Raw genomic sequence first — 27,731 nt, 5'->3', positions numbered from 1 at the left:
AGGATGATCTGGAGCCTTCAGGAGTCAGGGAAGCTCAATCTCATCCACAAGATATAAAGGGCCCTTCTTTATATCAGAAGCTGAACTGCCACCAAGTCGGGGGAAGCACTGGTGCCTGAAGGTGCAGACCCAGTCAGCTGCTAGATGCTGGAATCCTCAGGGGTAAGAGGTTACCTGTGAGGAAGCACTACTCCTGAGTAGACGAAACTCACCAGGCAGTCCAGATGGCTTGCAGCTGTTCTCTGGGTGGCACATGGTTCCAATTCCTGGCAGAGACTGCTGGTATAACATCGTTGCATCAGCTCTAGCCAGCATGACCAAATGGTCAGGGATGATGGTGGTAGCCCATTTGGAAAGCATGACATTGTCTATCCCTGTACATTTAAGCAATATATACCACTTCATAAAATACAGATACTTGATGTCCGGCGGTTTTTTAAACAGGTTCTTGGTGTCTGTGCTTTAGCATCTATTGCGTGCAATTAGATTATCTAGCTGAATACACAGAAGAGGATTATGGTGCCTGCATGACATCATCTTCATTTGAAACATCAATGGTGTTTGGTATTATTTTGAGCTTAGGAAGCTTTCCTATCTTATACATCTCATGTTGCTGTTCATCATGGTCATTGTATGCTTAAGTTTGATAAACTGTGATAAAGGAATGAGGGCTCGCTAGAGCGCAGCTTAGGGAACCAATCTGATATTAACCACAATTTAATGAATTACAAATATGAGTCAATGGAGGCTGATGCTGGTAGCATGTCATATTTGGTTAAAATAAATTTGGAAGCGCTCAGTGGCTTACAAGATAAAACAAACTATTGGGTGAAATAATCTGGGATCTTGGCTCAAAGCCAGCATGATGTCCCGAACAGATGCATCACAAAACCACTGCAGATCAACCCAGATTTATATGAGTGACTTATAAGAGCCCCCGAGCTAAGCCAACATGGTGATTGAATTAGCTCCTGCATTTACAAAGCATTCAGGCTTCTTGGCTCTGGTGGGCCCAAGCAGTAAAGTTGACATTATTGTTGCTTCAAGTGCATGTACTGTGTATAGATAAATTTAAAACGCTTCAACTTTTGCAAAGTATGGTGAACTTTTAAAAGCAGGAATAAGTACTCAAACCCTGAAAAATTGAGCAATGGGCGCCGAGACAGTAGCAAAAGGCCTAGTTGATCTTCCTAGTGCTGCTCATTGGGAAGATTTTGGTTGCTGCAGGACTGAAATGTATCTTGCGTATATTTATTCCTAAGTACAGTTTACAAGGGACGCGGGTGGTGCTGTGATCTAAACCACTGAGCCTAGGGCTTGCCGATCAGAAGGTCGGTGGTTCGAATCCCCGTGACGGGGTGAGCTTCCGTTGTTTGGTCCCATCTCCTGCCCACCTAGCAGTTCAAAAGCACGAAGTGCAAGTAGATAAATAGGTACCACTCCGGCAGGAAGGTAAACGGCATTTCCATGCGCTGCTATGGTTTGCCAGAAGCACATGCTGGCCACATGACGCGGAAGCTGTCTGCAGACAAACGCTGGCTCCCTTGGCCTATAGAGCAAGATGAGCGCGCAACCCCAGAGTCGTCCGCGACTGGACCTAACGGTCAGGGGTACCTTTACCTTTACAGTTTACAAACGTACTAACTTCTTTATTTGGCCCTATTCTGAAATCTTGGCATAGTTAATTTCATTTGGAAGACAAAAATGTAGCATACAAAAGCAAACCCCAGCTAATCCAACTCTCAGATACTATCTGGAAGAAAAAGTCCTACAGACTGCTTCAGAGCGCCCTCAGGTGGGACAGCAAGCAAGCAAGAGCCCAGGTCATCCAATGAAGATGGAATCAGGACAAACAAGAGGAGGTAGTTCTCCTTGCAGCGATAATTCAACAGTGGGATTCGCTACAAGAGAATGAAGTGATTTCTGCTAACTCAGACATTTAAAGGGGGGGGGATAGGCAGATTTATGGAAGGTAAGGCTATTAGTGGCTGCTAGTCATGATGGCTATATATTTTCTCCAGTATAAGAGGCAGGGGAGCAGCAGCAGCATCAGAGGACTCTTGCCTTCTCGTTCAGCATGTAGACCAGAACTTTCCAAATTGTGCATCACAATATGTTAGTGCATTGCCCAAATGCTCCCAGTGCTCCTCCCGGGGCTGGAAAAGGGTTAGTTTAACCTTCAGTAAGACTGAATTGGACACGGGTGGCCCTGTGGGTTAAACCACAGAGCCTAGGACTTGCTGATCAAAAGGTCGCCGGTTCGAATCCCCGCAATGGGGTGAGCTCCCGTTGCTCGGTCTCTGCTCCTGCCAACCTAGCAGTTCGAAAGCAGGTCATAATGCAAGTAGATAAATAAGTACTGGTCCGGCTGGAAGGTAAACGGTGTTTCCGTGCGCTGCTCTGGTTCACCATGCTTAGTCATGCTGGCCATATGACCCGGAAGCTGTACGCTGGCTCCCTCGACCAGTAAAGCGAGATGAGCGCCGCAACCCCAGAGTCATCCGCGACTGGACCTAATGGTCAGGGGTCCCTTTACCTTTACCTTTAAGACTGAATTACTCTGTCACGAAATGATACATGGCTAAGATTTACATGGGAAATCTAAAAAAGATGCAGTATAAACATCGGAAATTGGGAAACACTGCTCCAATTGGAGAATAGCCTCAACCAAAGGCATTATGGATTTCAAAGAAGCATGAACTGAGGATGAAAGGGAGAAACGAGCTAAGAGGAAGGCACATTTGGCAAATCCACACTGTGATCAACTCCCGCCCGGAAACCTATGTCCCCACTGTGGAAGGATATGTGGATCCAGAATTGGCCTCCACAGTCACTTATGGACACACAGTTAAGACCATATTCATGGAAGACCATCTTACTTGGCTATGAGTGATCACCAAAGAAAAAGACGACATGTCTAAAAAGTGTCACCAACATGACAAGTTTGGAAAGATCTGATGTAGATTTTGTGTCTGGTCCATGGGTTCTGGTTAGGCCTTTGGTCTGGTCCAGCAGGACTCTTCTCGGGTACGTGTGCAGATTTTATAGTGTTTTTTTAAGGAAGTGGTCATTACACAATTTCAGTGAAAAACTTCTTGAACCATTTAGTCTCTTACTGAGCATTAATACAGAACAAAATCATACGTGCTAAAAGCTAGTTGTGGAGAGAGAGGAAAAAGTAATGAGCTTAATGAGGAACATCAGTTTGTGGAGGAAATCAGAAAAGCCCTTGCATATCAGTGAAATGCATTTGGGAGTGCAAATAGGGCTTTTGGATCTTGTCCACTGTGTGTTTTTACATTTTCTTCTCACAGTGATACACAGAATGGGGCCCTTACTGCCTCCTCTACCTTTTATGTCATGTAAAATGCTATGCCACACCTCAGCATAGAACTCTCAGAGTGGCTCACATATTAAAGCAATAAAATAGCATATATTTAATTGGTAACAGTGTTAGAAAAATGGCACAAAGGCTGGGATCCAAAGAGGCCTGTTTGCACGGAAGGGGCACTCATAGCATCTCACATCACAGAGCATGTTCCTGCTTCAAGAGTAGCTTTTAGGGGGGAACAATTAGCTGCCAGGGTTGGGGTGGGACTAATGCTGTGGTTTGTGTGTGATATTAATATATTCTTCTGCTTTATGTCTGTCTTACTAATTAATGCTGCACCATTCCTACTGAAACCTAGCTTTCTCCAGCTTAATCACCAGGGTGCATTTAATTGGAGGAGTGTCACATTTTAACGGGGCAGGCTGTGAGTTAAGGAGGTCTGAGTCCATTTTGTTTTCCTGTATTGGACGCGGGTGGCGCTGTGGGTTAAACCACAGAGCCTAGGACTTCCCGATCAGAAGGTTGGCGGTTCAAATCCCTGCGACGGGGTGAGCTCCCGTTGCTCAGTCCCAGCTCCTGCCAACCTAGCAGTTCGAAAGCACGTCAAAGTGCAAGTAGATAAATAGGTACCACTCTGGCGGGAAGGTAAACGGCGTTTCCCTGCGCTGCTCTGGTTCGTCAGAAGCGGCTTAGTCATGCTGGCCACATGACCCGGAAGCTGTACGCCGGCTCCCTTGGCCAATAAAGCGAGATGAGCGTCTCAACCCTAGAGTCGGTCATGACTGGACCTAATGGTCAGGGGTCCCTTTACCTTTACTTCTATTTCCTTCCATAGGGCAAAGAAGTATCTGTATTGTGATCCTGATGATATGCAGAGTTAAATTTAAAAGTAATAGGTTGATTAACTAAAGGGCAACATCCCGATGCGGCACTATACATGCACAACATCATGTGGAACTCTACAGGTGGCCCAACCCCTTTAAAGAAGCTGGAATCACACCTGTCAGACTGCATCCAATTCTCAATTCCTCCTTCCCCAAAGTTGCTCCTGCTGCTTGATCTAGCTGGGAATAATTTGTGTATCACATGCAATTCCCCTTTCACATGTACAGCCATTCGTTGGATCAAGATGCAGATTATTATTTATTGGCTGGTTTTGCAATGAATAATCTACTAAGTATTTTGCTACCCAAGTATGTAGCAAATTTGGAGGCATAAGTAAAACCAGTGCATTGCAGCAATTCCTTCTTGCAATGATTCCTTCTTTCTTCATTTCCATTATATCATTTTTAGAGGAAAAACACGCAAGTGCTTGCCCAGTAATGGGTCTTTGTTTTGAGAAGAAATAGGATAGGCTGTCTGTCATGTGCATAGCTCCTATCTGGAGTTCTCGCAAACTGTTTTTAAAAGGAAAAGACAGCTTGAAAATAAATTCAAGGGAATAACGCTAGCTCTGCAGTACGAGCAGTGGCAGTACATCAGATGTGCATCTCCTGGGCTCTTTCACGTGTTGATATTATACCAGCAAATGTTTTATTAAAATTGCCATTCTCTGGAATTCTCATTTCTGTGTGGTTTCCGTATTTCAGTAATTCGATATTGCTCAGTTATTGTTGGAATATTTTTTTCTCTCTCCCGCCCTCCTTGCACCCCCAAACCTTGCAGCATGACGTATCTCAGACCCTGCTCAAAGCAACCCTAGACAGCGTGGTGGAGGAATGTGTCAGCTTTGTCGGAGTTGATATTAACATCTGCTCAGAAATATTATTAAGGTGAGCTTGGAAGACTTGTGTGTTTCAGTAACCACATGGAGTTGGATCAAATGGGTTCAGAGGTTCAAACCTGCCATGGCTCCCAAATGGCTCCCAAATGAGACCAGTGGCTTGAATCCTCACATTTAACTCTTAAGAGAGAAAGGCTCTGTTGTCCACAGAACGTTAGTTGTTCTCTTCTTCTGTGGGTGCAACTCTCCTTTCACGAACAGTTTTCATCTGCATTCTGAGAGGTCTGTAGGATATATTGAGAGAGTAGAACTGAAACTGATGTGCTTATTTTGTTTCATTGGGTCTACTCTGATACCTTAGTTTAATATCAACCCTGTGTCTAGATAAAGGGTCACTGTTTTAAAAATACACAGAGGAAAATAAAGTTCTGAGCTTTTTCCCAAGCCCACTGACCGCACTCACTACCACATCCCTTATTCTGCGTGCTACAATAGGGTTGGGTTTATATCCATTGCCTTGCAGGACATCTTCAGGAGTAGAAAAGGCTAAGGAGTAAACGCTACACAAATCCAGAGTGGAGTCCCTAAGTCGGTTGGATGGCTCCTAGTATGGCCTCCTTCCAACAATTGCTGCAGCCAAGCTGGTGCCAAACGTATTGCTCTGCTTTCCTTTGGACCACATTAGAAGAAGAAGAAGAAGAAGAGTTTGGATTTGATATCCCGCCTTTCACTCCCTTTAAGGAGTCTCAAAGCGGCTAACATTCTCCTTTCCCTTCCTCCCCCACAACAAACACTCTGTGAGGTGAGTGGGGCTGAGAGACTTCAGAGAAGTGTGACTAGCCCAAGGTCACCCAGCAGCTGCATGTGGAGGAGTGGAGACGCGAACCCGGTTCCCCAGATTATGAGACTACCGCTCTTAACCACTACACCATACTGGCTCTCATTAGTGAGGCCGAGAGGAGGGTCTTGCCATCTGGGCAATCCAGGACCCCCATACTCACTGTCCAGGCTTCCGCCCTGGAGAGGTCACTTTGGTGATGCTAATGCAGCTGTTTGACTTCATCCCTGGAGGTGCACTCCATCGTCTCTTGAGACATATGGATGCCAACAGCAACAGGGTTGTTGGTTTGCTCATTTTCCATGTTGATTCGTGCATTTGGAGGGATAATCTGTTTTCGCTTCACATATTGTCCCTGGGGAAGGCGGGATATAAATAAAATTTTATTATTTATTATTATTCTTGTGGCTCATTTATTTTTTCACATGGAGCCAAACTTCTCACTATGGTAAACATGATTTTTACACACACACACACACACACACACACACACACACACACACACACTTTAACTGGCCATTTTTATTTTGAACAAAAACAGGTCTCTGTTCTGCCCTCCTCATTATCCTGTGCATTCTTGGAAACCAGAGGGGATTTTGTCACATCCAGAAAGGGAGACTCCCAGGATTCTACAGCAGTCTCTTCCTTCCCTCCACTCACCTCCTCCTTCAGTATCCAGCGCCTCCTCCCAATCTCCCCCCTCCCCCACCGACCTCTCTTCAGTGTCCCACCACCAACCCCCAGGCTCCAAGCCTTACTTCTCTGGGATTTCCTCGGCTGGTGCCTCCCCCCACTCCTTTGTCGTCCAGCCAGTCCCTGACATCTGCACAACAAATTCACATTGTGGCATTGCATTAGTCATTGCTTAATACTTATACAGGTGATTCAATGCTTGCATTGATGTGTGGGTACCTTCTTCCCTTGTGCTTCTTAGACATATTGCAGGACTGAATGCCAACAGGGCTAAAAATATAGTTGAATGGCGAGAGAAGAATGGAGTGTTCATTAATCGGGAGCAGCTCAAGGATGTTAAAGGACTGGGTCCAAAATCCTTTCAGCAATGTGCTGGCTTTATCAGGATTAACCAGGAGCACATCAGAACTCACTGCAGGTAATGTATTAAGGTGTGATGTTGACAACAGGTTACAGTTATTTATTTGCCACCTACTGTACTTGTTTAAGTAACATTTACTGTATTTTTTGCTCTATATGACACACTTTTTCCCTCCTAAAAAGTAAGGGGAAATGTGTCTGCGTCTTATGGAGCGAATGCAGGCTGCGCAGCTATCCCAGAAGCCAGAACAGCAAGAGGGATTGCTGCGCAGCAATCCTTCTTGCTCTTCTGGCTTCTGGGATTCAAAATATTTTTTTTCTTGTTTTCTTCCTCCAAAAGCTAGGTGCGTCTTATGGAGCGAAAAATATGGTGAATGAATGTAGAGAATCACTCATCTTCCAATGGGAGGCAGAAGCTTAGTACAATTAAAATAAAAAGGAAGACAGTAAGTTGGAAGTCTTCATTTCCCATGGCCATGAGAGAGGGTAACCTGGTTTCTTTTGAAACTGCCATGTTACTAGTATGGCAATGTTTTATAGAATGACAATATGGCATAGGGGCAGGTGAAGGTATGGGGAACACGTGGCCCTCCAAATCTTTATGGATTACAACTCCCATAATCTCTGGCTGTTGGCCCCTTCGCGTGGGTCTTTCTCTGTCCTTCTAATGCTATTTTGATCTTGGCAGCTGCAGACATTCTCTGGCAAATTGGAACTGTGTGTCATAATAAAACTCCCCCATCCATTCCAATGGAAGAAACCCCAAACAAAAGTTCAATTAAATTTTAAGTAGTGCTGTAAAGCAATAGCAACTCGGCTGAACTCGGTCTGGAGCTGAGCATTGGGGCTCACTCCAAAGGCTGACCCCACCCTGAGACATGAAGATACTTTGAAGGCCAACTTCAAAGTGCACAGATTAGATGTTAAAACCTTTGAGCTTGTTGCACCAACCCGCTATAGATGGAACGGTCTGTGTTATGAGCCCATATCTGTGTTAGAGGAGCAACTTGAGTAGTCTCTGCAGGAGAAGGGACTGCCAGGCCAGAGCTATACACTTTGGCCCACAAACTGATACACATGTGTTTAATATACGCAGTCATGTCTGCCAATCTCAGATTGGATTTGTATCTCGTGTGAGAAGCCATAAAAATTAAGTAAGGATGCAAGTTGGAAATAGCTGCACACCCATTCATTGTAGCAGAGTAATAGTGCTGCGATAGGAAAACTGTGTTTGTCTTTCATCATGAAGAAATATATGTTTGGCTGCACATTACCTTAATTAAAAGTTCGTTAATATTTTTTATTACAAAATATCATGAGGTTTAATAGGTCACAACCTGCTTCTTCAGACACAAATTGCAGCTTAGCATCTGAAGTAGTAGATAAAGGTAAAGGGACCCCGACCATTAGGTCCAGTCGTGACCGACACTGGGGTTGCGGTGCTCATCTCGCTTTATTGGCCAAGGGAGCCGGCGTACAGCTTCTGGGTCATGTGGCCAGCATGACTAAGCCACTTCTGGCGAACTAGAGCAGTGCACAGAAACGCCGTTTACCTTCCCGCCGGAGCGGTACCTATTTATCTACTTGCACTTTGACATGCTTTTGATCTGCTAGGTTGGCAGGAGCAGGGAGCGAGCAACGGGAGCTTACCCCGTCACGGAGATTCGAACTGCCAACCTTCTGATTGGCAAGTCCTAGGCTCTGTGGTTTAACCCACAGCTCCACCCGCGTCCCTGAAGTAGTAGATAACCACCTACAAAAGCTCATGCCATTTTCTAAATTTTAAAAAAGATGATTAATAGTTAATCTCAAGGTGCCATCAAACACATTTCTCTTCAAGTAACCCAAGCTTTCTGTGCCATTGTTTTGGGCAAAAATCTCCCAGAACACCCTAAAACAACTGTTCAAACCATCAAGTCAAAAAGCCAACAATTTGACTCAAAAAGAAATGTGTGGAAAGGTTTCGACCAACCAAAAGAGCTGCAATAGTGCTTTGCATGCAGAAGGTCCCAGGTTCAGTCCCCAACATCTCTAGGTAGGGCTGAGATAGCCCTGGCTTGAAACCCTGAAGAGGCTCTGTCAATCAGTGGAGATGATTCTGCACCAGACAGGCAAAAGCTTTTATCTTGGCACGAGGCAGTTTCCAGTGTTCCCTAAGAAGCAAGGAACGGTACAAAACCCAGAGCCATTTGGGCTAAGGACCTCCTGGGAAAGGACTGCCTGAGGAAGTGCAAGAGAACATATTATTATGAATTTCAAGTATGAATCACTTCCATGAGTCACCCCAAAGTGATTTACAATGTAATAAAGTATATATATTTGTAAAAAACGCCTAACACAATGATATATATAAACACACACAGTTTAAATCAACAACAGCACATATATAAAATCCATTCATGTCTAATACAGACGCCAACTGAGCTAAAGTTCTCCACCTTAAGGACCATCTGATTCCTTATGCTCCACCTCGATCACTGAGATCCTCTGATAGGGGATTTCTGGTGGTTCTCTACACCCCTGAGGTTTGGTTGGCATTGACTAGGAACTCCTTACCAATAGAGGTTCAGCAGGAACCACTCCTCCCATCTTTTGGGTGTCTTTTGCAAAGTGTATTGTTTAGACAGGCCTCTGCTGGGTAGATTTTCTCTTTTTCACCAATCAGTATTTACTGGTGTTTTTATGAATGCTTTCTGTTGATTTTATTCTTATATGTTGTATACCACTTTGATATATTTTAATGAAAATGCATATTAGAAATGGGTGAATAAATAAGTAAATCTAGAAGGCTTGCTAAAAATATATGAAGCTGACTTGTCCTCTTAGAGACCAGCCTGATAATGACTACTCTGGCTAGATGGGGTGAGCTCCCATTGCTCTGTCCCAGCTCCTGCCAACCTAGCAGTTTGAAAGCACACCAGCGCGAGTAGATAAATAGGTACCGCTGCGGCAGAAAGGTAAACGGCATTTCTGTGCGCTCTGGTTTCCATCATGGTGTTCTGTTGTGCCAGAAATGGTTTAGTCCTGCTGGTCACATGACTGTCTGTGGACAAATGCCAGCTCCCTCGGCCTGAAAACAAGATGAGCGCCACAACCCCATCATCGTCTTTGACTGGACTTAACCATCCAGGGGTCCTTTGCTTTCCGGCTAGAAGTGGTTCTTCAGGACTTAGGTGGAGGGCTTCCCAGTCCTTAAAACTTGTTTAACGAACATAGGACTAAGACCACTGGTCTGTGCAACTCATTAGTGTCTACAAAACTGATGGCAGCTCTCCAGGGTTTCAGAGAGAGGTCTTCCTCAGTCCTCACAGGAGATGCTTAGAGTTGAACAAAGCAGTGTTTTCCCCATCTAGGTACAGTCCTTTAGCTGTAGATTGAACCTCAGACACTCTGTACCTTCAAAGCATGCTCTCACCCAATGGGACTTGCCCTAAAATGATGTTTCTGCCCAGGTTTGCACCAGACATCTTTCAAGTGAGGCTAACATAATAGCCGCCTTGCGATTAGGACATTTGTGGGTTTCCTTTGGCCAGGATTTCCAAAGGTTTGTTAATTATGAAATTCGCTTTCACTCATAAGATCACATTTCCTTGGCCCCTTGTAGTGCTAGCACAGGGGGAGGTAAACACTCTTTTCAGGGACGCTCTTTTTTAACGGCAACTCCACATTTCTCTTCCATGATTTTGGACATCAGTCAACAGGGTGAGCTTGCATCTGAGGGTCATAAAGCAGCTACAAACGAGAAGCAGGGTAAGAAGAAAACCAAAGCAGCAATAAACATCATTCGACGGCCAAATCCTTTGGATCAAACTTGCATCCACCCAGAATCATATAATATTGCAATGAGGTAAGCAATAATACAATGGCTCTACAGTTAGCACATTAACTTTTCATTTAGGAAATGGTCATTTTTCTCGGATAATGGAAAAATCAGGGGAGCAATACATTGACTTTAATAAGTCTTGTAGTATAATGACGGCAAAGTTAAAAGTCTTCAGTTCTCTTTGGCACACACAAGGCATTCCTTCACCCATACGAAAGAAACTGTTGCTGCTTATATGAACCCCCCTGTGTATGTTGGAACTGTCACATTCACTGGGGCTAATGGACCAAGCTCCTAAATGTTAAGTTACTTTGCGCAGTGATAACTTGCTAACCTTTCTGGACGGTGACACACGTGTGCTCCTTGTGTTGTTTCCATGTCAAGCACAGATTGTAATATCTGTGCAGAAATGGCACCCTGCCATAGCATGTTATTGCTGTATCAGGTGTTATTATCCCAGGGATAAAGCGGAAAAGAAAGGAAGAAAAATAAATTTGAACCCAGTTTTGCAACATCATGAAGAGACTTGGACTGAAATTAGCTGTCACCGAGGAAGGACTCAGTTCAAAACACTGAGCTCAAAACGAAAGCAACAGAAATATTTCCTGCACCCAGAAGTCTCTCTCCTTCCCTTGTTCCTTCCTTCCTTCCTTCCTTCCTTCCTTCCTTCCTTCCTTCCTTCCTTCCCCTGCAATTGGTGCCTTGCTGGTTTCCCTTTCTTACTCAGTGGTGTTTTGTCTTACAAGTGGGTAAACTTTTGTGGCCTGAGGACCACAGTCTCTTATGGGCAACCTTCTGGGGCCCATACGTCAAGTGTGGATGGGGCCAAAAGCAAAAGTGGGTGGAGCCAGGCAAAACAGCTAGACTTCCCATGTGATCTTGGGCCAGTCACCAGCTCTCAGCACAAGCTACCTTGCCTGGTTGTTGGGAAGATGTAAGAGGGCAGCGAGGGACTGTGCAAGCCACCCAGATCTCCTTCTAAGGAAGAACAGGATAAAAGCAGAATAAATAATGTACAAGGATTTGCAAATGAAATGTCTGCCTAGTGGCAGTTCTCTATTACTTCCCTTTTCTTTCCAGTCATATGTTTACATTTCCTTTGCAAATTATGCTTTTATGATGCTAGCAGTAGGTGCAGAACTCTTTATAACCAATTATGAGGAAATAAAGTGGAGTGTTAATGCCGCTGGATATTGCCACGTTTATTTGTGCTGAAGCAAGCACACAATCCCTGTTGGGTGTAAGAAGGCCGCCCTGATATTCTGTTGCCTGCAGCAGCACTTTGCTCTTAAGCTGGAAATGAAAGAGTTAGGAGAGGTATTTTAAGGCAGTATGCTGGTATGTCATTCACTGAAGATCACATAGCCCAGTATACTGAATCTATAACATCATGAGGCCTAAAAAGCTCCCTTTTTATTTTTAATCCGGCAAAACACTCATTAGTTTGACAAGCAATATTTTGGGCTTTGTGGCTTATTCCCTGTAACTGCGAACTCTTATGGCTGAGTGCCTATCCATTTCGAAGAGAATCTGGGCCACCTGTTTCCACATATGTGAAGTACTTCTTTGGTACATGGAATCATAGAATTGTAGTGCTGGAAGGGACCACGAGAGTCATCTAGTCCAATGCAATTCAATGAAGGCATCTTTTGCCCAACACGGAATTCAAGCCCATGACCCTGAGATAAAGAGTCCCATGCTCAACTGAAGTGAATTTTAAAAAAAACAACAACACACATTTTAATGAGAAGCCCAAAATTGCCTGATAAGAACCTATGCTAGTGGTAGTTGAGGCTATAGAGAAAGGCAAAATAAAAAGGGTCTAAAGAAACCAGAAGTCAGGCAGACTGTGCAAGTCTATAAGGTAAGTCTATGGTTGAGAACAATGGAGGCACAGAATTTTAGAATGTCAGTTGGGGGCAAAAGAAAAGGAAATAATCAATACTCATGTTGTTGTTTTTTGTTGATATGGACCCCTACCTAGTCAGATGGGTGGGGATATTACTGCTGCTGTTGTTTTGAATTCCAGTTCTTTTCCACTTTACAACTTTTTATGATAAACCCTTATTTAGGGTGGAAGGCTGTTCCCCTTCCACCCAAAAATCAGCTCAACAACTTTGCACCCCCCCCAAAAATGGGGCTTTCCTCTTCCCCCCAAAATGAGGATGTCCTCCCTTCTCAACAATTTTGACATGAACCCCCCAAAAGGTGGTAGATCACTGACAGTTTTTAATTCTGTGAGTAGATCACAGTCTCTTGGGAGTTGGCCACCCCTGAACTAATAGTTGCATTGGGAGAAAATCTTTTCTGAAGCTACTATTTGCATTGGGATCCCTCATTAGCGCCTACGGAGAGCTTCCCCCTTAAGCAAATGTGTTTACGTCTGAGTAAATATACTCACGATTGTGCTGCATGTTTCCTTAAGAAACCATTTGTTCCCCTTATTTCCTGACACATCATTATGGGCATGGCATTTTAACTATATCAGAAAGGGTGGGTAAAAGCCTTTCCACTAACGTATCCACCATAATCCTAAGAGTATCTCATTGCCAACACCCGCTGGGTTTCTGATGTGCCCTGGGTCAATAGGAGCCTGGGAAACAGCCAACTAGGAATTTTCTGACGTCTGGCAAGCAGCCTATGCCTGGTTAATAGATTATGCCCCCCTCCCCCCCCAAAAAAACCCCTTTCCCATACCTTTCGGTTTACAAGGATTCAGAGTAGTGTAAATGGCGTAGGCACTAAGATTAAGCAAAGAGAGCAAAATCCACTTCTAACTAGAAACCAACTCCACTTCTGTGTAGCTCAGTAGACATCTGGTATTAACGCTAGCAGAGCTACCGTTTCAACATTCTAGTTACACGTTTCCAAACTCCCTAGTTAGTCCATATTCAACAGAAAGCCTGCTCAATAAAGGGCACCCGCTTCCTCGCAGACACACACAACCGCCTATCGAGGGCTATTCCAGGCTGTTGCTATTTCGGGTTGGGATTCAGTTACACACCAGCAAATTTGAGCAGCACAATTCAAGTTGATTTGGTGCTCTTGCGCAACTTCCCCCAAAGTGTCTTGTCTTTTTGCAGTAAGGAAAGGGACAGGGATATGCACCAGAATGTGAGGGGAAACTCTTGCTTTGACACATTGGGAAGCATGCAAATTAAATAGCCAATATCTGGGCAAACAAATTAGGTTGAATGCTGAATAAACAGAGAATCCCTATTCTGTGAAAGTGCTAATTAAAAGGCACTTGGAAGTGGTCTTGAATACCTCTTTCTGTTTTTTAAAAAACTGTCTGATAGCCTGAAAATGCAGACGCTGTAACCTTATTGATTTCTAACCAATGTCATTCTTAAATGTAAAAAGGATCTGGGCGTCTTAGTGAACCACAAGCTTAACATGAGTCAACAGTGTGATGCAGCAGCAAAAAAGCCAATGCTGTTCTAGGCCATGGAAGAAAGGGTAACAATTCTCCCCCCATGCCCACTCCGATACCTTTTTCTTTTCAGGGGCTCCTCCCATCTGATGCTATTCACGCTACACACACAGCAAAGATGTATTGAACATCATGCATAGTTTTGCCCTAAGGCTTGTTGTTTTCCATATATTCTGCTCATGAATAATTGTGGCAGCCTAACCAGTCCTCAGCCCCTATTTAAGCCCAGACAACAGAGATGAACAACTTCTATGCCTTCATTGTCACTTACAACTATCAAGTCTTTGTAACTTTCACTATATGCAACCAACGTTAAAGTGTAAATTGCATTTGTATTGGCAACCGTAGTGGGTTTCTTCCCCTTAATGTTGGAATCGTTTAATGTGGTCTCATTTAATCGGATGCAAACAAGTAGCCTTGTTTGCGAATGAACCAGCTTGCTCTTCTCATACATGCATGCTAGGTTCCCAAAAAGTGTTACTTGCCATCTTAAACATCAATATCTGGTTCATAGCAGTTCATTAAGATTCCCGCATAGATGACCTCACTTTTAGTATGTGACCTTTAGTATGTGACCTCCGAAACGTTTTTCAGAGTTCGTGTGTCTGTCACTTGTTAGGGGCCAGTGCAGCTGGCTAGCTCCAATTTAAAATGGGATCTACAATGTCATCTTCTTGGGGCTAACACTAGAATTAGTCCTCTTGAAGGAGGGAGGGAGATAAATACATTTTCTGCTGTGCAATATCCATTATTTTCAGTGGGATTTGCACAAGAAACATTTGGTGGTGTATTGTGTTCATTCATATCTGCAGACATGAAGTAGGCAGTTCCCTTTCTATTTTTCTAACAATTTCTCCCCGCACACCTTTTGTTTGTTTGTATCTAAACTGTAATTCCAGCAGGAGTTCAATATGCAGAATTTTCATGTGAGATCACTGCAGCAGACATCTCGGAGGAAAACGTTATATCCATTTAATAATTGCCAAATACATAAAATACTTTTAAAATAGGATCTGACTCAACTATATTTGTATGTAACGTGCATTAACTCAAGTCTGAGCAATTCTTATTGTCTGGCATGACCATGTTTCTCGACTTCATTAATATGCATCGTGTGAGTTGACACAATCAGTGAGATCTGGCTTCATGCTGATGCCAGTGAGGGCAATTGAGACTAACAACAAGTGAGGTCAATTTAAATAAACATTCACACACACTAAAAAGGAGGACATATATTTGATTTAATGTCCTCTGTGCATGCAATCCAGTTCTGTAGATTGTAGTCATTGTGTGACATTACAGTAATACCTTGGGTTACAGACGCTTCAGGCTGCATTTTTTTGGGTTGCGGACCACCGAAACCTGGAAGTACCAGAACGGATTACTTCTGGGTTTTGGCGGTCACACATGCGCAAAAGCGCCAAATCGCAACCCGCGCGTGAGCAGACTCGCCGCTGCGGCTTGCGAGCGCTGTGGGTTGCGAATGTGCATCCCTCACGGATCACGTTCGCAACCCGAGCGTCCACTGTATATCATTGGTGTCCAAATTTCACTGATGTTCATTAGCCAACAATGGTTCGCGTGGAATATTTGTGCGTAGGTCACCAGGCTATTGTTTGATGTTAAGGAAAGAATACAGAAAGCTGCCCTATACTGAGACACACCGCTGAGCCATTGAGTTCAGAATTCTCTAACTAACATTGGCTCTCCAGGGTCACAAAGAGGCAATTCCTAGCCCTTTCTGGATATGAAACCTGGCGCTGTTTTACATGGGGAGGATCCACTCCAGCACAGATCGACAGGCCTTTCCTTTAAATGTGTGGCACAAAGCAGTACGAGGAAGGGGGTGCAAAAACTTTGACTCTTAACAAGTACAAAATGCGATTCAGCCTTCTCCATGATAAATCTTTGGGAGCTATAAATCCACTATAAAAAATATGCATGTAATACATGTGCTGCATACCAAAAAAGACCAGTTTTAAAGACTGAGAACTGCTGGAAGTATCAAAAGCCCACCAAATACTCAAAACTGGTGTGTCCCACCCTTGAATCAGATTTTACTGCTTTAAAGCCCAAGCATCTTTATATTAAAATTTAGGTTTTAAACAAAATTGCTCCCAAGTGGTGACTTGTTCTACCCAGCTTTGATCTGCAGGCACTTTCTGTGGTTGAATTAGAAACTCCTGAAAAGAAGGGCGAGAAGCTTGCAGTGGAATCTATAATAGTAGTTATATTTTCAACAGGCAGAATATAATCCTTTTACCTTAAATGTATTGAAAAAATATGCAGCAAACATATTGTGGTCTATTTGACTGTGTTTAGATGATCAAAATGTATTAATACTTTCCCACTGTGGAAACTTAATATAGTTCTGAATTCTAATAAAGCATATTAATGTTTTTTAAGTGTTTGTAATACAAATTTTTCTGGAACTTAAAAACCATTTTTAAGCAAAGATTTCTGCATAAGCACTTTCAAGGCAGTATATTTTCCTGGAATCTTAGGATTGTATATTAAAATTACGAAGGAAGTCTGTATGTAAAAAGCAGGCTGCAATGGCAGATCTTCCTATGACAATTAATACAGCATGGGCAAACTATCCAGTTTCATAGTGTGTGTACTGCAAAAGAATTGCACTGGAAAAACCAGGGGAACGTTTAGAAATTACAGTGAGGTAATGGACCCAAGCTCCCTGTTTGGGGATCTTGGTAGAGTAATATAATTTTCTTCTTCGCTGCATTGCATTAGTCTACTGGGTAAGGTGGTTTTCATTAATTAGATGTAAATGTTTGCCAAAAGAAAATCCCAGAGAAAATGCTCATTAAGACAGGATGTTAAGCAGATTATGTATATTATGTGGCAAAATTGCAACATCTGGTTTATGGATTATATTTCATGCAGATTGATATTTTAGGGGTCTTGTGCCATGGCTTATTTTTTTACGTAGTATTTAGTACTGCACATATGGGAATCTCCTTTTGTAACTTGCACAGCTCCAAGTGCCATTAATACCAGTTAATCTGATTGGAGTATTTTCTCATGCCACTATTCTCCACTATATCCTAATGAGTATTCTTCTTCTTTGGCGATCACTCGTAGCCGAGTAAGATTGTCTTCCATAAACATGGTTTTAAAAGTGAGTCTGTAAGTGACTGTGGAGGCCAATTCTGGATCTAGACATCCTTCCACAGTGGGGACATAGGGTTCCGGGTAGGAGTTGATCACGGTGAGGGTTTACCAAGTGTGCCTTCCTCTTAGCACGTTTCTCCCTTTCATCCTGAGTTCAAAGTATGGCCACAGCCATACTTCACCCGTTTTATCCCTCCCTTCATTTCCTTCCATTTCCTTTGTATTTTCCTCTGTTATGGGCTCCTTGGGGCAGCGCCATACCTATGTATGGTTCAATATAAATACTGGTTGTATCCAGTGGTTCCGCTTGTAATCTTTGATCCAGCAGAACAGGGAGGGAGGCTGCTTTCACTGATTTGCCCTTGCAGCCCCTAGCATGCTGTTCCAAATTATCTCCCAACCCTCTCTTGAGCAGATTTGCAGGGATAGTGGAGAGATGGGGGCTGCATGGGGGAAGGACGTGCATGCAAAAATAGCTTTCTTCCCCCTTTCCGCTGGATCAAAGAGCCTTCTGCCACCAGAGGAGCACCATTGGGTACAACTCAGTAATAAGCAAAGCATTCTTGTTGATTGAAAGCTTCATATTGTCAAAGCCTTTTGGCATACAGTGGTACCTTGGTTCTCAAACTTAATCTGTTCCGGGAGTCCGTTCAACTCCCAAAACCATTTGAAAACCAAGGCACAGCTTCCAATTGGCTGCAGGAGCTTCCTGCACTCAAGTGGAAGCCACATTGGACATTCGGCTTCCGAAAAACGTTCGCAAACTGGAACACTCACTTCCTGGTTTGCGGCATTCGGTAGCCGACTTGTTCAGGAGCCAAGCCATTCGGGAACCAAGGTACCACTGTATATCACTCAATGTTGCAGTCATTAGCTCATGAGTTTCCAAGTTTACATTTGTTATTCTTTTTAACTGGGTGAGGGAGAAAGTACATGTTCAGTTTGTTAATTCTGTGTTGTTTTGGTTGTCTGGCTAATTGGTAACTGCAAAATTTCTAATTCGTAGATGGACTGAGATGATATGCCATCTGTCTCCGTAACTTCTTGTGCAAACATAATTATGACTCATGGAAACTCTCTCCTGGGGACTGAGAGACCCTCTAGAAAAGCATGGGGTACGTCGCGCTGGGGCACTGCATTTGGAGGGAAGAATAGCCAAAACTTGGGTGGTGGCAGCTGGCAAGAGTTTTGCTTGTTCAAGCTAAATCTGCCATATTTGAGGTAATCCTCCATCCCACGCCAGCTCCTTGTGCTATACCCTAGACCTTCTGTGAAGGTCTCCTCTGCCCCAAAGAAGGCTTTTCTTGTTCATAGGGACCGCAGCAGGGAAGAAGGGGTGGGAAAGCCCCCATACTCAGACTTACCTGGTGGAAAAAGAGTCCACTTGGACAGCTTTGAATGCAGCTAAAGGAATTTGCATTCTCCCTGTTACTGGGTGGTCAATTCACTGCAGTAGAACAACGTTGTGCTTTGGATAGCTCTTCGAAAACAAGGTTTTAGAAACTGTGTATTGAACTAAAGTTTTAGATTGTGCTTAGTTGTTTGCATTTATTAACATTTCAGCTGCATGTGTGGTAGTAATTGCACTCAGATGTGTACACTGCAAGAATCGTTTGCCTATTTTCTGCATCAAACATGTTCATTGCTGGCAGATCTCTAACCTTCAGAAACCTCTCTGGAAGTGATCCTTTCCATCCATTCCAGTGGATATTCCATTTCTAAAAAACCCGCCATTAAAAATATTATAACCTGAATTGGCCTTTCATTTTAAGATCTAAACTCAAACGAATTCACTAAGAACGTGGGCAACTCAATGAAGTATGAAAACCAATCTCAATATATATGTTACAGTGAGTGTCCAAAATATGGTGAATTTTGACTTGTGAACATTGATAGCTCCAGTTAAACCTTGGAAGGCTGCAGTCCTATACCCACTTACCTGGAGTAAGCCCGTGTTTTGTAGTACAGTGTTGGACAACAGCCTTGGAGCCCAGGGTTCAAATTCCCACATAGCCATGAAGTAAATTGGGAGGCCTCAGACCAGTCACTATCTCTCAAGCATAGCCTACATCATAGGGTTCTTGTAAGGAGAAAATGAGAACTATTTTTCCTACCTTGAGCTCCTTGGAGGAAAGGTTTGATATAAATGAAATAAGCCCCATTTAACTTGATGGGCCTTACTTCTAAATAGACATCCATAGGCTTGTCCTGGAAGTGTCTAAAACAGGGGTGGCTAACCTGTGGCCCTCCAGATGTGGTGGGACTCCAGCTGCTATTAGTCCAAGCCAGCATGACCAATGGTTAAGGAAGCTGGGATCTGTAACCCAGCAACACCTTTAGGACTGCAGGTTAGGCACCCCTGGTGTAAAATTCATTACACCCCTGATGTAAAACATCATTGTTGGATGTTAAAGTAACCTAAATGTGAATATAGCATCCATTGGCATAGGCTAAGAAGTGGAATACGAATGTTCCTTATATATTTCAGACCTTCTCTCCATTAATTTGCATTTACATATTGAATGTTGGTCGTAATTTTAGTTGGCATTTTCTTAAAGAGGGGAAGAGAAAGAGGGTTTGCTGCATTTCTCTCCATCTACTGAAATACATATATGTTTATTTTTCCTTCGTTAACTTTTGTGTATAAGTTTACTTTTTTGTCCAAAGCTTAGTGCATGTTCATTTACAGCTAACTTTAAATACTAATCAATGCAGGGGTTTTAAAAAAATAAATAAATACTCCTAAAATATGTTGGTGTTGATACAAGTGGTCAATAAACAGTTAATTGCAATGTGTCGTTAGCAAGCACCTCCTCAGTTATTACAGACACAAATAAAAGGCAATACTTGGAGAAGGGTTGATTATTTATTGTAGGCCCTATAGCATGCTTTCCAAATATAGCCAACTGGAAGTTGTTGTTCAATATGTGTGTTAAACATAAAAAAACCAAAATTCAAAACCAACAAAGCAGCATTAGATAAACATACAAACTATCACAGGCATCCTAACATTGTCAAGTTCCAATATACCCATCCCTCCTGCTTCCCATATATCAGAATAAATATCTAGTATTTCGACAGTTGTCCATTAACAATCTAGTGTTGAATGTAGTGTGCCAGTGTGTTTTGTTCAGTCCAACACAAGCCAAATGGAGTTAGGGAGACGAGGAAGTTGCTTGTGACAAAGTCTGTTTTTCTTCCTTTCTTTTAACATCCAATACCCATTTATTCTGGCTCCATTTTCTGTGACCTTGCAGTAAATTTGAGGACGTTTTTCTACACGCAAAAGCATTTCACTTTGTTCTTAGCAATGACATTTAAAAATAGAGATGGTCAATATGCATTACGGCTGAGATGGAGCTGTCTGTTTAATATTGATTTCTGTTCCAAGTGCCCTCCAAGCACGTTTTTTGGGTGAAAATGATCTATGAAATATGTAACCAGATTAAACAGCCTCTCTTTTAAGGGGGGGGGAATACATCTGTAATCACTAAGGACACTGTTGACATGGAAATGAGTGCTTTCCCTTGACTGAACAAGGCTCTATGAGGGAGCAAGAAAATGACATTGTTTCTTTGAAGATAGCTTTTCATTTATAATTCTGGGGTGAACAGGAAGTTAAGATGTTGCTAGAATTCTTATAGTCTTGCAGGCTGTTAATGTTGAAAATGTATGCATAGATATATAGGGTTGTATCCAGTGCTGCAGTTCTGTTCAAGCAAGAGACTTTCCCATCCTCTTCTGCTGTGGGACACACCCTCAAAATCTGGGATTCTTACGGTCTTGCAAAGTGCTAATGAGATACGGTGTATAGGGTTTGCTCCAGAGGCACCAGGTTTGGGGAAGTCTGGTACACTGAATCTTCCTGCGTCATTCTGAACCAATCAATGCTCTCCTTCCCACCTAAGCAAAAACTGGTTGGGGTTTTTAAATTAAATTCCCCTCCCCACTTTTCCAGTTTACAGCACAGCAGAGTGGATTTTTGTCATGGCAAAAGAGGCCCTAAATCCATGCTTTTTTCCTCAGTTAGCTGTATGTAGGAATAGACATTCCAGGTCCTGTAAAAAGCAGGCTTGGAGTCACCACCTGTCAGCTTATAGGATGTTACTTCATGTCTGCCGATCAGCACAGGGCCGGCCCACCCATGAGGCGCAAGGTGAGGTGACTGCCTCAGGCGGCAAGATCCACAGGAGCAGCAGATCTGGCTTCTAAGCAATCACCAATGATGGTGATGATGATGATGCCTCAGTGGTAGCAACAGCACGCTCCTTGGAGGCGGGATCTGTCATCTCCTCAGCAGCAGCCCCCTCCCCATGCTGCATCTATAAGCAGCCTCTTGGCGAATAGGAGGCACTGCTGGTCTCTTCGCACCCTTGTTCACAATGAAGTTCTTAATTCCCCCCTTTTTCCTGATGTAGATCTTCGCTCACCCCTTCTTTCCTGGTGGCCATTTTGTGGTTCATGTCAGGTGCATCTTGGGCCGGCCCTGGGTCAATAGCACTTCAAAACACGGGCAGGGCTCTGTGCAAGGCCTATGTGGTACTTTGAAGTCCCAGTGATCATCACTGTGTTGGGTGATAGGCAGGTGATCAGCTTGTCCACCCAGAGGTGCACCTAGGGGAGTATGACCAATGTGGTCGCACTGGGTGTGGAGTTTTTGGGGCACCACAAATATGACATCCAAATTGAGAGGGGGGGTTGAATATATTTATATGCACCCCAGGCTTGAAACATTATGAACTTCAAAAAGTTTCTAATCTATAGAATATTTGCTTTGCTTTCCGTTATTTTTAATGTTTACGTATAAGGTTTTTAACACTCATTGGAGGAAGCCTCAGCGATATTGGAAAGTTAGCCATGCAGCAAAATGTGGATGTGATAATTAAAAATGAAGGGCTGGAAGGAACTGCAAAAAAGTTGAATACAACGGGGCAAACACTGCAAATAATAATCGATGGGCTAACTCAACCTGAAGGCTTTGACATCCGACAAGGTAAGAGATTTGAAGGCATCTGCAGTTTCCCGTTTTGTCTGCTTGTGTTCTTATTTATTAAGCCAGTGTCGTGTTTAGATGGATGGATGGATGGAGCGGACAACTCCCCTTAAGTTGTCCGGGGCAAGAAAGCATTGTGTTACTCTGTGGGTTGGGTAGCATGTGTTAGTTTTGTAATTAAGAAATTTGAATCCTGCCTCTAAATCATGGTCCTTGAAGGCCCTAGGAGGACAGACCTATAGGTCTTCATGAATCAGAGTGCTTTAGTATGCTTCCACACAGGATGAGTTTATCGATCCCTAACCTGCTTGGGCCAGCTCTAGTGGTCCAACCTTCTTTGAAGATGGATTGTAAATCTTCTCCCTTTTCCCTGCTTGAATAATGCAGAAAACGTGAGACTGAGAAGCAAATGATTTGTGCTGTGCTCAAATGTAACGTTCTGTTTTTGTGGGCAGGCTGGGCTGCATGTTTCCTGAAGGTTAGGAGCTTAGATCTTTCCTATCTGTTTAGGAAAGCTATCTGTTTAGGAAATAAAGAGTGAAGCATGCACTCTGAAGAACAGGGAAACAGTGGGTTGGATCCATGAAAAGACCACTGTCCCACCCCCCGAATGCTCTGGGGACTTTCTGGTGTAGCCTGGGAGGTAGTATTGAGAGTTGAAGGGGAAAGGAGGAATCAGTGAAAATTGTCTTCCTCCTGCCTCTGGTAGGGTGTCCCATGAGTTAAACTCTGCTCACGGGAAGTCTGGATCCAACCCAATGAAACTGGTAAAACTTTTTTAAATAAAAAAACCAACGTACCCAATTTCTGTCTGTCATTCCCCCCGCCGTGCACCTCAGAAAAATAGCAAGCCCACCAAACGCCCTTATAATGGGACTCCAGTTGCCACGGTATATATTTAGGCACCAATAACACAGTTCAGAAGCAATTGTGCATAATTATGTAAAAGCCATATATTTTTAAAACACTCAATTATCTGCTTAGCCGAACATAAGAAAGTAAAAACGTTTTGGGTTGCCAGCATCAGTGAAGAGAACTAATAAAACTAATGGGGAATAAAGCATATGGTCTTGCAGCCTATGTTTTAATTAGGCAATGGACTGAGCAAAACTACCTTTTTCATGTGCAAATGTTTAACAGCTGATCATATATTTGCAGCAAATCAGGGGTAGGGGGTGCAGTGGCTCTCGGACGTGCCAGGAATAGCTTTTTGTTGTTTTTTAAGAGCAGTTTGTAAAATATATATAAGTGGCTCTTGAGTTGCTGCCTAAGCCCATCTCCGCTACAACCATTAAACACTATTTACTTAGGGTTTAGGGGTTTTGTTATTTTTATTTTGGGGGGAGAAAAACACTGGAAAGTGCCTGCACTGCATAGTGTAATATTGCAAGAAGCTTAACTATTTGGGAGTTGAGTAATTAAGTTCATTCCTTCGCTGAAAACTTTGATGTCATGCAGTCTACATACTGACTATATAGGGTCTCCTTGCCCGCCTTTCTTCCACAAAGCTTTCCAAAAATATTAGAAACATTCCCACTGATTTCAGGTGACGCCACCACCTTGTATTTAAAAATAAATACATGTTTTGTGCATCACTTTTGATTCCAAGACTTAGGATTTGAGTTATTTTTTTTCTGCTGGGAAATTTGAACATGTCCCTGCTAAACCCACAGTGACAGTGTGTTGGGAGATGCATAAAATTGCGGTCTAAAAATAACAAGCACTTGGTGAAACTGAACAAAGGGAGTCTCAAGCGAAGTTCTGCATTTCCTCAAAGTAGCATACAGTTGGAACCGTGAAATCGCACAATGTACAATTCTTGGGATTGTACTGTTTTGGAAAAGAAAAAGAAATACCCTTCTTGCAGAAGGGAGAGGGCTTGGTTGGAATCCCATCGTGCATGAGTTAGGCCCCCATGTCAAGGGAGGTTTTGAAATATGACACCCTAATCCTGCAGTCTGAAATTGTACCCTTGTACCATGTGACTTGGGACGCGCGTGGCGCTGTGGGTTAAACCACAGAGCCTAGGACTTGCTGATCAGAAGGTTGGCGGTTTGAATCCCTGCGATGGGGTGAGCTCCCGTTGCTCGGTCCCTGCTCCTGCCAACCTAGCAGTTCGAAAGCATGTCAAAAGTGCAAGTAGATAAATAGGTACCGCCCCAGCGGGAACGTAAACGGCGTTTCCGTGCGCTGCTCTGGTTCGCCAGAAGCGGCTTAGTCATTCTGGCCACATGACCCGGAAGCTGTAAGCTGGCTCCCTTGGCCAATAAAGCGAGATGAGCACCGCAACCCCAGAATTGGCCACGACTGGACCTAATGGTCAGGGGTCCCTTTACCTTTACCTTTACTATGTGACTTATCTGAATGTGCAGATTAATGTGTGCCTAAGTCTCCAAATGTGATTCTGAAATACCATTTGCACTGAAGAGCAACACCTTAAAAACGCAGTGTTATTGTGCTGTACAGGTGGGACCTGCAACAGAATGTTGCACGGTTTAGCATCCCAGTCACCTGTGCCCAGTTCCAGAATACTCCATTCCATCCATTTCCCTCCTCAACTTTCAAGATTTACTCCAACAGTGAGTCAGCAGTCCAAGCCCTCTGAGCATTCTCTGCCCTCATTTCTGGGGGCCCCCATCTTAGGGGGAGTTATAGTCCAACACTGAGAGGACCCTAGGTTGGGAGAAAGCAATCTTACTACTTTAGAACTAGGGAGACCTTATTCTGGATTCTGCCACGCTTATTTATGATCTCCAGCAGTGAATTATTCTGGGAAGCTGTTTGCTGCCCCCTCTGTTAAGTTGCAACATATAACACAGTTGTAGTTTTTAATTAGTTATGTGTTAACTACCACAATAGTCTTTTGGCTCGGCAATCAAGTAAAGTTTTTTTCTAATGAGGTTGGATAGCGTCTTGAGGACCAAGAAAGTGTGGGTTATATTTTACATGGCTGACTTTAAAATGTCTGGGCTTCAAAAAAAAAACCCATCATCATTATTCTTTTTTTACACAATACATAAAACAGTAATATTCATCAGGTATCATTCATTATACAGAAATTACTCTTGTGTCAGAGGGTAATATTCTGTTTCTTTTGGAATCATATGAAACTGTTTCATCTCTGATTGTGTTACCTCTAGCGCTGCTTTCCCAGTATTTTTACATTGGGTGTTGCCATCCTAGCACATTCTAAACCTATGCCAACACTTGAACAAGCCCTTTTGGATATCTGTTGTGCATTCCCATTGTCCTTTATAATAATGTTTCTTAAAGCGAAGGACTTGATGCTACAATTCCCCATTCACTAAAGCAACAGGATTTGCTGTTTTGTCCGGGGCTTTAATATGTGTGCTGCGGCTAATAAAATCCCCATGTATATATACCAAAAAGTTAATAGGTGTTGAATGAAGCTTACTCCCTAGGAGGTTTGTTGAGGACTGCAACCCTAAGGAACCTTCTGTTTTGGAGATGTACAGACTGTGCAGCCATGGTGGCAGCCAACCAGCTCTGAATTTTGGGGGGTATGAATAGGTGTGTGTTCCATTGGTTTATAATGTCACCAGAGTGCTTTAGATGAACTGCCTGTTTATGTAGACCACAAGCACTGAAATATAATTAAAATTATAATTATGATTATACAGCTGTATTATGAGCCATCTATAAGCAGGAGTGTGTGTATATACACACACACGCTTGAACAAACAAGAGCTGTATGCCTGGATGACCAAACTGCTCCCGTTTTTTCCAAGTTCCAGATAGTTTTTTGATGCCGGGTTTAACATACAACGTGAACCACTTTGAGCAGCAAATACAGATTTTAGCAAAACAATAGTCTACTGTGGTTTTGCCTCAAACTGCAACACTCACACTGCCCTAAACTCACCCCTGAAACCACCCCAGGGTGCCTAGTATTCACAACGGAAGGAAATCTTCTTTTGGTATGGTGGCTTGCCTCCCATTGCAAGTAACAGACATGAGAGGTGGTGATTCCAGTCTGGAACATGGTGGGGCAAAAGGTTACAAAAAGAATTAATTCCATTTCATGGTACCGGTCAGCTCACCCTGTCCTGCTGACTATTAACTTAAAAACAAAACAAAACACCCCACCAAGTTCAAGTACAAATTGCCTAAGAAACATTGCCCTTAACAGAGATGCTAGGTATATTTTCTAAGTCTGTTGGAAGCCGAGAGTGGCTGGGGCAACCTAGTCAGGTAGGTGGCATATGAATAATAAAAATTTTGTGATCATCATCATCATCATCATCAAGCACATGGCCATCTGCAGATTGCCCATCATGCTTTTTAAAAATAAATAAATATAAATAAATAAATAAAAACAACTTTTAAAAAAATGTTTCCTCTTTACGTCACAGATTTTGATAAACCTGATTTCAAGAGAAGCATCGTTTGCCTTGAAGACTTAAAAGTTGGAACTGTCCTGACAGGAAGAGTTGTGAACGCTACTCTCTTTGGAGTCTTTGTTGACATCGGCGTTGGCAGAGCAGGATTGATTCCCATTCGGAACATAACCGAAGACAAGCTTTCCAAAGAAAAGAAAAGGAGGAGTCTTGGCCTGGGCCCGGGAGAAAAAGTTGAAGTCAGAGTACGTGAAATTGACATTCCACGATCCAGAATAACACTGGACCTTATACGTGTATTGTGAGCAGTTTGTTGGCACTTTTCAAGGGCTACCATCTTATCACGATGAGCAGAGCGCAGCTGAAAAACGAGGACCAATTCAGGCTGTCGGCAGCCTAGACTGCGTTGGGGAGTCTAGAAGCTCAGAATATGGCCAGAAATTTGCACAGAGACTCCTGACTGTATGAAACAATGCTATGATTTGTGGCAGGGTTGAGCAACCTGTGGCCTTCAGATGTGGTTAGACTCCATCTCAGCTGGCACGGACAGCGGCCAGAGATGATGAAAATTGTAGTTCGACATCTGTAGGGCCATCCCTGATTCATTATGTGGGAGGCTATATACGTGGCTACTTGTAGGAGCCAGTAAAAAATTGTGAAAAATCCAAATGGGTGGGGGGAGAACCTCCCGTGGGGAGCCCTGGCCAAGATGCAAACTCACTGGGGGCCTTTGAATTGCAAGACGTGATTTTGTGGGGGCCCACTAAGTGTCTGAACTGAGTCTTGGTTTCTCCAGCAGAGGAAAACCCACTAAATCTAGCAATTTAAAACTGCCAGTTCATGTTTAGATGCAGAAATTCTTGATTTCTAATGGTTTCATCTACCTTTCCTGTCCTGTACTTGCATGTCTTTCCTTGCAGAGATGGACAGAAATACAATGCTGGAACAATTCAGCAGGCCTTAGATCAGGCTTCCTCAATCTCGGCCCTCCAGATATTTTTGGCCTACAACTCCCATGATCCCTAGCTAGCAGGACCCGTGGTCAGGGAT

The 27,731-nt window shown here is 43.2% G+C and overlaps 1 protein-coding gene across 2 annotated transcripts in view; it reads left to right on the top strand.

Moving 5' to 3' along the window:
• Nucleotides 1-27,347, top strand: part of SRBD1 (S1 RNA binding domain 1) — a 175,621-nt gene extending 148,274 nt beyond the window's left edge. For both annotated transcript variants that reach the window (XM_053383372.1, XM_053383371.1), the window contains 5 exons: nucleotides 4,997-5,103; nucleotides 6,827-7,003; nucleotides 10,640-10,792; nucleotides 22,139-22,323; nucleotides 26,697-27,347. In XM_053383372.1, the coding sequence (XP_053239347.1) occupies nucleotides 4,997-5,103; nucleotides 6,827-7,003; nucleotides 10,640-10,792; nucleotides 22,139-22,323; nucleotides 26,697-26,986 (912 nt within the window). In that variant the 3' untranslated portion in view covers nucleotides 26,987-27,347. The remainder of the gene's footprint in view (nucleotides 1-4,996; nucleotides 5,104-6,826; nucleotides 7,004-10,639; nucleotides 10,793-22,138; nucleotides 22,324-26,696) is intronic.
• The last annotated feature ends 384 nt before the right edge of the window (nucleotides 27,348-27,731 follow it).

Source organism: Podarcis raffonei, chromosome 3 (assembly GCF_027172205.1).
Source record: "Podarcis raffonei isolate rPodRaf1 chromosome 3, rPodRaf1.pri, whole genome shotgun sequence".
Classification (NCBI taxonomy): Eukaryota; Metazoa; Chordata; class Lepidosauria; order Squamata; family Lacertidae; genus Podarcis; species Podarcis raffonei.
This window is presented reverse-complemented; position numbering and strand designations above follow the sequence as displayed.